The 11726-nt window shown below is 35.4% G+C and overlaps 1 protein-coding gene across 1 annotated transcript; it reads right to left on the bottom strand.

Annotated features, from left to right (window-relative positions):
* Positions 1-3734: 3734 nt before the first annotated feature.
* Positions 3735-7729, bottom strand: LOC110763567 (protein SIEVE ELEMENT OCCLUSION B). The gene is made up of 7 exons (XM_088246505.1): positions 7379-7729; positions 6353-6445; positions 5806-6251; positions 5508-5602; positions 5273-5403; positions 4718-5176; positions 3735-4603 (listed from the first exon to the last, which is right to left on the bottom strand). The coding sequence occupies exons 1-7, from the start codon at positions 7607-7609 to the stop codon at positions 4013-4015; spliced, it is 2046 nt and encodes a 681-aa protein (XP_088102631.1). The 5' UTR covers positions 7610-7729; the 3' UTR covers positions 3735-4012.
* Positions 7730-11726: the final 3997 nt, after the last annotated feature.

Raw genomic sequence — 11726 nt, 5'->3', positions numbered from 1 at the left:
AAGTAGCTCAACATCTTATAAATCCGGCTGTGTAAAGTTTCTTAACATTCAACTACTCTTCACATCTGTGCACCTATGTACATAATAATCACATTCCAGAACCCCCCCAGTTAGGCACTAATAATATTATATATTTCATTAAGTTGAGGATTGCCACCCGCCATGGAAAGCCACATGCATGTGAGTTTTTGAGTTTTAATAAGATATCATGAAATATGCTTTCTATATGCCTATCGAAAAGATTGAAACCCAATTTGCCGGCTTCAATCCCAACAAGTTAATCTTTTCTGCCGTGCTGATCGGATCCGAAATCACAAAATATACTTTGTATGCGCACAAGTCCACGACTCTTCACAAGTGACAAAGTCATCCACCGTTAATTGCCGACCTCATAGTAGTCTACGTCATTATTTTGGGTCAGTGTCTACGTCACTTTATTTATTTATTTTCTTCCTGTTTCAGAGAAGTATCCACCTCAGTATTACAATTGTTTACTAAACAAATTTTAAGTGGGGTTACAGGCGTGTTGGACAGGTTAGAGGTCACAACTATGTTACTTTTGTGCAAGTTTTGTAGAAAAAGATATTTGGCTTGAATGAATATTTCATTAATTAATATAAAATATATGCATGAGTTTTCCTAGTACAATAAGGAATTCTACAAGAATTCCATCTAAGGGAAGGATTGGATATGAATCAATTACAAATTTTTTTCCTATCTAAAATATATTTACTTTCTAACACTACCCCTCAAGTTGAAGAGTAAATGTCATCAAGAACGCCCAATTTGCGTAGCATAGCTGAAAACTTCTTTTTGCCCAAAGGTTTCGTAAATGTATCAGCTAGTTGTTGTGAAGAATTCACATGCCATGTAGAAACAGTACCTTCAAGTATTTTGTCACGAATAAAATGACAATTCATCTCAATATGTCGTGTTCTCTCATGGAAGATTGGATAAGCTCACCGGTAACTTGAAACAAGACATGGCATGATTTGGCATTGCCATGGCCACAGCTTTGATCAAAATCTCCTTCCCAACAGCAGATAAAAATTGCTCAGCCCATCCGTGTAGCCGACCACCAATTTTCTGATGCACAAATTCAAAAATCTGTTTTTTAGATGCACCAAAATCTGCTTCAAGGCCCAAATATTTGCCGAAACCATCCTTACACTGTTTAACTTGGAGGATGAAGGATGACTATTCATAAGAGGTTGATAACTGAAACTTATCCCTCATAATCCCTCTATTTTCAAGGGGATTAGATGGGATAAGTTTTAGCCATCAACCTCTCATAGTCCCATTTATCCACTAAGTTAGACAATAATGTCCATATTATGCTATAAATGTGCATAAAATATAGGCATTTTCCAATCTAATCTAGTGCTCCCCATAAATAAATAAATAAGTGTTAATGCTGCAGTGGGTATTACGGGAAAGCAAAATGTTTAAACTTGTTAAAAATCTTATTGGAACAAGACATATGGCTCTAAAAAGAGATAGAGTTTGATTTCTCGGTGAATAGCAAACCACAACATGGCTAAACATATAAATTTGAGATATCAAACCAAATTTATTGAACCAAAAGTTTTGGGGTTTGCACCCTTTTGGGATTTGAACCAAATTTGTTGGACCAGAAGTTCAATTCAAGTTTTTTTTAAGGGAGATTCACTATTATACCCAATATATGGGTCCAAATTAATTATTAAAACAAAAATACCTCATATGAAATGGACTTTAGAAACACATCCAAAGCCCATTTACAACATAACAAAAAAGCTTCGAACTTCTTATAAATTACAAAATTGCCATCGATTTCTTAAAACAAGCGCAACCCCAAAACCTCATATAAAAAAAAAAAACCAAAAACACTTAATATGGCATCAAAGTAATTTAATAATCAAAATTAAATTAAATAGGTCCAATTGTCATTTTTTGGGTTTTTTTGGGTTTGTTTATAGAAATTAAATGGTGTAGGGTTTATCTATATCACTAGTGCTAAAAATAGGTATATAACTAAATATCCCTTTTTATTCTTATAATTATATTATATACAATGGAAAAGGGGTATCTCACACATACAATATCAAGGTGTCATAGAGTTTCAAACCTGAGATCACTAGTCTGCAAATCAATGCCTTTTTCCACTGAGCTAGAACTCGTTGAAGTTCGGTTCAAGTTTCCTTATTCCTTGTAAAACAGTCAATTTGAGAAACACTACACCGCATGTACCTCCCTCAGTTTAGATGAGAAGTGTCGAGAAAATTGTTGCCACAGTTTCACCTGCATAGGCTGGCTACCTTGTGATCAAGGCCGTAGGAATTAGTTCCGTGTAGAATAAAAGGTTGAGGCCCCCTTTATGTACTAGTAAAAAGTTGAACTAAAACCAATAAAACTACTGCCAACATCAATAATGTCCCAAACTTAATCGTCCGCACAATTGGATATTTGTGTAGTTTTATACAAAAAGTCTTGATGTTATTAATCGTGATATCATTCATTATATGTACTTATTTTATCAAATATTTGGTTCACATAACTCAACAAAATAGACCCAATCAAGTTTCCCTATTCCTCGTAAAACAGTCAATTTGAGAAACACTACACAGCATGTACCTCCCTCAGTTTAGATGAGAAGTGTCGAGAAAATTGTTGCCACAGTTTCACCTGCATAGGTTGGCTACCTTGTGATCAAGGCCGTAGGAATTAGTTCCCATGTAGAATAAAAGGTTGAGGCCCCCTTTATGTACTAATAAAAAGTTGAACTAAAACCAATAAAACTACTGCCAACATCAATAATGTCTCAAACTTAATCGTCTGCACAATTGGACATTGTGTAGTTTTATACAAAAAGTCTTGATGTTATTAATCGTTATATCATTCATTATATGTACTTATTTTATCAAATATTTGGTTCACATAACTCAACAAAATAGACCCAATCTTTTCACAAAATTTAAGGAGTCCCTTTTAATGGAAAAGAGGTAGAAAGCCCAAAACTATCAACCAAATACTTGCAAAAAGGCCTTTTTTGCTCTCTTATTTACTAGGCTTACTCATCTCTAAGAGGCCTTTTATGTTTAGGCCCTGTGTGAGTTCACAGACTGCACAATAGCTCTAATAATGAGGGGTTACAATGAGGGGTTCAATTCAACAGTCCAATAATAACTCTGCACTGAATCGAACGGTTATTAAGGACACCCTCATTATAACCCCTCACAATAACCCATCATTCTAGCATCCATGCAAACCGCACAGGCTTTGGGCCAGACTTGCTTGTGATATTGATGTCATGAAACTCCTATTAATGCTAGCCATGATGTACTGAATTGGTTGTTGGATGACGTAAACTTTGTTAATATTTTGTGGAGTATGAAAGCATAACTTGACAGGTTCTTCTGAGTGCATAGGATGTGACATGATTACTCTGTGTTTTTTATTTGATCCATCCTAATCTGTTTCTGTGATTTACCGTGTTTACAGTTTTTCTAGGTAGTTGTCTAGTCGTAGCAGCTACTCACCTAGTGGTCTTTTTAGAACAATTGTTGTAACAGAGTCATTTGGTTTTAGTCTTAATGGTCTTGTCACCTACTACCAATTTTTTCCCTATTGGCATCACATAAATCATAGTCTCAAGAGAAACAACCATTTCGAATGGCTTCTGATGCTAAAATATTCATTTCTCCATGCCTAGAGCACATATAAGAAGCAACAACAAATCTTGAAGTGGCTACTAATTCGAGGAAAATACATATTATAGCGATGATGAAAAAGTTGTGGCCGATCACATAACATGACAACATCCAACAACAAAGATGAACATTACATTCGCAATACTGGACACACACACAACACTCAGACTCAGACTCAGACTCATACTCACATTGGTGGACATCACATTACCAAAGTAATGAAATGCCCATGATTATTGTAGAAGCCAAAACAAGAAGAAAAACAGAAAGCATAATACTTATTCTCATCTGATGCCCTCATAAACTCAACAATAACAAGAGCTTTAGTGATGTGCGTTAATGGGACCATCAGTGTGGCAACACTTGTAGCTCACATATGTCTCCATGGTGCGAGGACACTCGGGGCATTTCATGGTCTCAGGCACCTTCCCAGCAACAGTCGGGATATCCAGGCGGCTGCAGTGCTTCACAGTCTGAATCACCTTCTCATGGTGTGCTTTGAATGCAAGTTCGAATCCCTTTTCCTTTATGAAGTTCTTCCATGTGTCGAAGTCGTCGAGGACCTTCAAGATTGTGAAGCCATGACCGCTCACCACCACGGTAGACCCTTTGCTAAGCACGGCCCATCCACTCTCGTTTTTGTAGGAAAGCAGCTTTTGGACTTCTTTGGTCACAGTGTCAGTTTGCTTGTTGACATTGGTGAAGAACAAGCTCTCTATGCCATTCCAAAAGCGCCCAAGAATGCCAAGGTCTTCCCCTCCTTTGGGGCTCTTCCCAACACAGAACAGCTCAATGTTGATCTTTTGGTCCTTTATGAAGGGATCATTTGCAATGATGGTTGCTTTCTTTGTGAACTGCTGGATCCAGTCATTGTCTTTGCCTCCATAGAAGAAAATGTACTTCTCCTCTTTGATCTGTCAATGGATCAAATCAAATATGTTACAAGTTAAATCGAACCATGAATTTATTTGTGCACATTGTAAAACTTGAGTTAAAATGCATGCAGTTGTGAAAATTAATTTAATTACCCAGGTCTGTATGCTTGGGTGAATATCATTCACAATGGGGGTGATCCATTCTCTGTCATTTGTGATTTTATCTTCTATCCCTTTGTAGAAAGGAAAGGCCTTCATTCCGTGAACCCGAATCAAGTGGAGGGCATTGGTGTTTTCCACCTTGCCCTGTGGGTTCATCACCACCACTGCAGGCTTACCCTTGAAGTGCCACTCCTCCTTGATGAACCTGATGCCGGCTACAGGTGCAAAATACTGCACCGTGTACCACGGCATCTTGGCCCGCAAGAGCTCGAACTTCTTTCGTAGCTCATCAGTCCATTGCTCCACAATGGGGATCCACACAATCTTATACTTATCCTCTTTCTTTGTTCCCTCATAAACCGGTTTGAGTATCGCAATGTCATCATCAGAAATATCCAGGGTGGAGATGAACAACAGCACATACTTCCTCCTCAGCACATCAATGTTAACCTGTTTGAACAATTAGGCACAATGGCAAAATTAAGTGCCAAACTACAAAGAGCAGTGGTTAAATTAATTTATAAGAAATGTGCTATGAGAGCAAACCGTTTTGTTAGTAGAACCATCAATGATTGGCTGCACAGTATCCTTGGTGAAAATCAGGGCCTTGAAAACCTCCATAACTTCGGCAGGGGTCTGAAAAAGTTTCCTCAACTTTCGATAGGTCTCTGCCTCCTCTGTTTCAAATAGAAAACAGAGAACAGACTTTAGTCTTCAACAACAACGCATTTATAGTGCAACATATACAAGTAGTGAGTGATATGAATAAACTAGTACCCACCAATTTGTTTTTTGCAGATCAACAATTGTATCTTAAGCTTGTTAAGGATGTAGTGGATTTTTTGAGCAAACTGGGATAGGTCATAGGGTTTCTCCCTGCACCAAAGTAAACCAAAGTCATGTACATAAACTAGTGCCAATAAAATCTCTTGCATATTGTTCAAAGAACTCATCTTGCACTTCTCCAAGGGCAATTTCTTTCTTGTGTTTTAAAAATGGCGGAGTGCTGGATGTTCTTTTTGGAGTACTGATACGAATTCCTTAAACAAAGACTATAACTTGTATAGACATGAACTTACTCGTCACTAGTGAGAAGGGTGATCTTCGTGGCACAAGCTACAATAGTTATGATAGACCAATAGACATCCACAGGGATATGATCCATTGCAATTGCCAGTGCTGGCACATCCTTTGGATCATAAGTAGAAAGCTTCTCCAGCTCAAAGATACACTCAATCACTTGCAATGTGGTCTTGATCAGAACGTTGAGCTCAACAACCGCTTGCCGGCGCTTCTGGAGATTGGCAGGCTTCAGAAGCACCGGCACTCGCTTAAGGATTGCCACAGACTTGGCAAGGAGGTCAGATTGATGAATGTTGGCAAGCAGCCAGAACTCTCCATATTCCAAAGCAAAGGCTGCAAGGGCCAGCACAGCCTTGGATTCCCATGAATAGTTTGAAACCTTGTTAAGTATTGCTAGTGTTGATTTGTGGGAAATCTCTTCACCTGGAGGCTTGCATGACATCTGAATTAACAAATATAGCAGATTAGTTCTAGGAATTATGTGGAAGAGTTAAAAAAATGCGAATTAAGAATTAATTACTATGCAATGTAATATTTAATGACCTCGCAGCCAATGGACTTAAGAGTGCACAATGGGGAGCTGAAGCTGGCTTTGGGGGGCTTCTCATCTATGGTGTCAACGTGAACTTGGGTGCCCTGCAACAAATTCACAAGTAATCAACAATAGCAGTGTTCTATACTCAAAAAGCTCAACGAACTGGTTACTTTTACTTCTTCTAACTATATAACCAGATATTGTTTGATCAGTACCCAAAAAAAAATATTCAGGCATTGGTGGAGAAATAAATAAAAATACTCTCATTTTCTCCATTTTACAATTTTTTTAGGGATCCATTTTACAAAAATTATAATTTGAAAGTTAACTAATATATTTTTGTAAGAGCAAGTTAGCTACTCATTGAAAATGCAAAAAAGGATACGATAAAATAAAATAAAATAAAAAATAAAAAAATTTGTTGACAAAGTGGGAATAAGTTTTTTAAAAAAAATTTAAATTTAAAGAATCAATTCGGGGGAATAATTTTGTTTTCTTTAATTTCAAGACCGATGTGGGGTCAAAACTCATATCCATTTTTCTTTGCTTTTTTTTATTATTTTTTTTTTTTAGGTTTTGTTTCCTGGCATTGCAAAAATGGTAGACCCCATTCCCCTTATCTTGAAGACCAAAAAGGTGTTAGTTTAGAAAACCAAATTACATGGATGGACCATGCAATAATGCAGCATGATGATTAGGGTGACTTTGGGTTAAATTTGGTGCGATAACTCAACTTTTAGAAACAATTACAAAAGAAGCTGTAATGTTGGGGGACCGGGGCCCCTATAAGATTGGGGCCTCAAACGACTAAATTGTCCCATTTACTTGTCCTATCCTCATTTCTTCTGGTGCCATTAAAGTAGGACAAAGCCAACTCATAACTCAACCATATGAAGAATCAAAGTACTTGTAAGAAATAAAAATAAATCAACATCACCACTAAGCTACATGGTCTGTTATTCACGCGTCTTAAATGACTGTAGCTAGCATTTTTCTTATAATAAAAATACTAGACAAGACGAGTAGCAGCATACCTGCACAATGCTATCAACGATCTGAGTTGAACGCTTGATGATGTTTTCAGTGACCAAGAAAAGAGAGTCAACATCAAACGAGTCGTCCTCATGAACATGGGTTGCATAAATGAGCTCCAAAATTTTGTTGTCGGACATGGTAAAGAGGCTCAGCTCACCCTCAATGTGGTGAGCAGTGTTGGTGACTACTGAGGTCACCTTGCTCACCGCATTTTGTGCCAAGCCTAGCATGGTGGATGGAAATGGCTTACAGGTTTAACAACTCTTGGAAAAACGCTTAATGGTAGAAGAAAACAGAAAGACGGTTTATGGCTTATATGAACCTATGGCTGTGCAGTTTAGTGCTTCCCAGTGCCTCTATTTATAGCCATGTTCACTTTGGACAGTAGCATATAAGTGTGGTCCAGCTCAATAAAATATTTCCACGTGTAGAATTTGGATTGGGATATTTCCCAACAAGGACCTGTAGAAGCATTTAGAGAGATGATATGCAATATTGTCTTCCATACTTTTTTGTGCATATTACAATGAAGAAATAAATTATCAGCTAGGTTTATGTCTTGTTAAGAGAGGGCGATTCCACTTTCTTGAAAACAAATTAAACAATAACCTTTTTATTTTTTTTGTTTTGCAGAAAGGATACTTGGATCTTTCCTGTTTGAAAATTGGCTAAACACGCTTATAATTTCATCATATTCTGAATCACAAAATACCCTTTTTTTGGCCTCCAGAAAGTCCCTTTGTATGATATTGAAGAGCATCCGTGTTTGCAATTAAGAAGTAAATTCTACAAGTTTCTCAAAGAAAAAAATAAGTGCCCCTTTCTTGGTCTCTGTTGAGGAAGGAACTGGTGCCCTCCCATGAGGTCATGAACATGATGACCTTCTTCCCTTTAATTATTTTAGTTGTTTTGCTTCTATTTTAAATCTGTGTTGGATGTGAAAAGCATGTGGGTGTGTGGATCCCTTTCTTGGATGCAAATATATCGACATTTGTCTACTTTTATTTAGATAAAGTTAAAAACGTGAACGCGTAGATAATGATAATCTTATTTTGTGATTCACATGTGATGTTTGGAGTATGCATAGTTTAACGTACCAAGTGTCACAAATATCACAAATGTCACTATGTGAATGGGAACACTATCATCTTCTAACAAACCTGCTAAGTCTCATAATATGAAAAATGCTAAGAATATCTCATTTATAAACCACAATGTGTATCAACTCTTTAATAAATGCCGAATCAATTATATTGGTGGACTCCATCAATATTAAAAAAATTGGTAAAGTGGTCTATTAATAGTCATATCATAATAAGCATTGCCTAGGCTAAAAGTAGATTCCAAAGGATAATGCAAACTAATTTCAAACATGACAGAAAGCAAAGCAGGGCAATAATTTGCGGAGTGAAGACCAAAGTGTGGTGCAGAAGCAGATTAAGTGTCTTCGTTTTTATTTTTGTTTGTTGTTGTATCTAAAATGAGTGTAGAGTTCGTAGACTCGTATTTTTCTATTGTTGCTTCGAAGCGTATAGCTCAGTTGGTTGAGCTCTTCCACCTTAACCCATGTGAAGCAGAGGTTCAAAACTTCTAAACACCCAATGAATATTTGTGTAAACCCCCCCTTCCCCCCCAAAAATTCTTGTACTAAAAAAAAGGAAGACATTCTTCACCTCAAAACTCAACTCATCATTTTTTTTTGGTCTATTCCAATTAATTTTTTGTTGATTATAAATAATCTAATACAAAAATTATGTCTTATATAAGAGCATCCATAATGGGCTCCCTAAATCGTCTTTAGACAAATTTTACAGAGGAATTGGAAAAATACAACTCCAATCATGCCATCTATACACCTCATAAAATATGAGGAGTGAGAAAGGACTCATAGTGTCTCCCTATAATTTAATGCTGCTTTGTTTTAGGCGTATTTTAAACTTTTAATTAATATTAAATATTTTTTATAGAGATTAACCAATTATATTGAATTAAAAAATAATTATAATATTTAGGACTCCCTAAACAGGGAGTATGATCGGAGTTCAAATTTTTTAGAAAGTTTCAAAAATAATTTTTGTGTGTTTTTCGTTAAATTTTAATTAAAAAATAGGAAACATAATTGTAAATGCTCTAAGTCATAACAATGTCTTTTAATTGAGATGATGGATCACTCTTGAGTTAAAGAAGTTGTACTTAGCATCTAATATTTCATATACATTAGCCTCTCTGCACGCGCTTCCGCGTCTACAAGAGGCTTTTAAAAAAAAAATTATTTTATTTTAGAATTAAAAAAGATAATGGGTAGTTGTGTTCCATAAAAATAGGATTCATTATCTAATTTTTCTTTTAATTTTAATTTTATTTAAATATGAAAAAATGTGAATTTACCATATTATCCTCATTTAATTAATAATTTCAATTCTTAATGTTTGCATTAACTAATGGCATATTTGGGGTTTTTGAATGTTTCACCATTCTCTGCCTTTTACTTTATATATATAGATATAGATAATAAATAGGGGCATCCAAAATCAATTGGGCGAGACAAATAATTACTTTTTTAACATTCCTTCTCTCAACTTAATAAATTTGTCAGGAAATCACAAATTAGAAAATTTTAAATTTTAAAAAAAGAGAAGAAAAAAAAAAGGAGAGAGATCTCTCTCTAGAGAGGGAGAGGACCTTTTGCTTTTAAAAAGGCGACATGGAGTGGAAAAGTCTAAAGAAAAGCAATTATGGTAATTCAATTTCATCCACATGTGCAAAGCAGATCAACCCTCGTGTTGCGCATGTCTCTCTAAAAAGGTTTTTTTTTTTTTTTTTTTTCTCGGAATGAGGACCAAACAGAAAACATCAGCTTTACAGATTTTGAAGTTTGCTCTCAAAACCATGAACCCATAGCTGCTTAATTAAAAGATTAATTAACATGGAGAATGCATAATGTTCAGACAAAAAGAAAATAAAATCATGATTTACAGATAACAAGAAGTAAGAAATTTCTCAAATATTTTGTATTATATTTTAACGATGTCTATTTTTTAGGTCTTTTCTCAAAAATTATGTGTGTAAAAAAATCACTTCAAATTTTTTATTTATCTCTACAGCTGCAACCAGAATTCGTTTTGGATTTCCAACCACCACCTTATATGCAAGCCACAAATAATTTTCTCAAATTATTTGTTGCCATGGGGAGAAGGAGGTTTTTCACACACACATTACCAAAGTGTCATGAGAATTTGAATATGATACTATTCATATTGCATTCATTTGCATAGTTTGTGACTCATACAGTTGAGGGTATCAAGATCGTGGTGGCGATTTTTCTCCCGTAAGCTTGAATCGATCGTGACCAATATCGGGTTCAACATAAGGAGAGTTGGAAGGTCATCTCATGGCAGAAGTTGAGATACGAAGAAGTCGGTAAATATTATCTAGATTAATGTATCTAGGATAAGTAAGTGAGTACTTCTTGTAATCATCATTCTCTAGTGAATTTGTTTTGAACTGAGGAGTCTCATAGATTTCCTTCATAGATGAGGTTTTACTATGTAAAATAACTCTCTCTGTGTTCTTTTATTTTATGCTCTGCACGTTTCAGAATTGATAAGCATATCAATCTTGATACCAAAGTTTATTTTTATTTATTGATTATAATTTTAAATTGGCATATTCACCCCCTCTAGACATATCAGTCATCCTACAGGTAATTTTAATTTGGCATAGCATTTTTGGTCCATAATCAATTATCAGACACTCGTTTTGCTTCATGAATTTATGATTTATCATACGATAACGGTTCCATGAAAAGATATACATAAAATCTTAATAAATAAAAAAAAGATATACATAAAACATAGAGACCCTACCACTACTATCCAGCGACATCATAACAATTTCTAGACTCGAAAGTCGTAGCCCTACCTAAACTCTAAGGTACCAGCTAGGGCTGTGGATAAATTTAAAAAAACTTCAACCATAAAAAGGATGAATGGAAATGGAATCAAATTAATGAAAAAATATAAAATAAGATGTATGTTGAAAGTTGGATGATCAATGCAACTGTTCAACTACTGTTCAACTGATCACGTGCTGTAAAACCAAGAACATATATTTAGGTCATGGCGTGACACCGGACAAACACATTCTCATAAACAAAGTCACAACACAACCACAAAAATCTCACCAGTTTTCATGTCTTTTCTAATTAGATGAGAAATTAATGTAGTATTGTTTTCTCATATTTAGTAATGCATATGAAAAGATTAAGAACAAAAAAAATTATATATATAGAAAAACAAATAAAAGTATTTATCAGGTTACAATTAAACCACATAGATTGGATGAGAC

The sequence above is a fragment of the Prunus avium genome, chromosome 1 (genome assembly GCF_965620075.1).
Source record: "Prunus avium chromosome 1, drPruAviu1.hap1.1, whole genome shotgun sequence".
NCBI lineage: Eukaryota > Viridiplantae > Streptophyta > Magnoliopsida > Rosales > Rosaceae > Prunus > Prunus avium.
The sequence above is the reverse complement of the archived record's forward strand: the minus strand, read 5'-3'. Positions and strand labels throughout refer to the sequence as shown.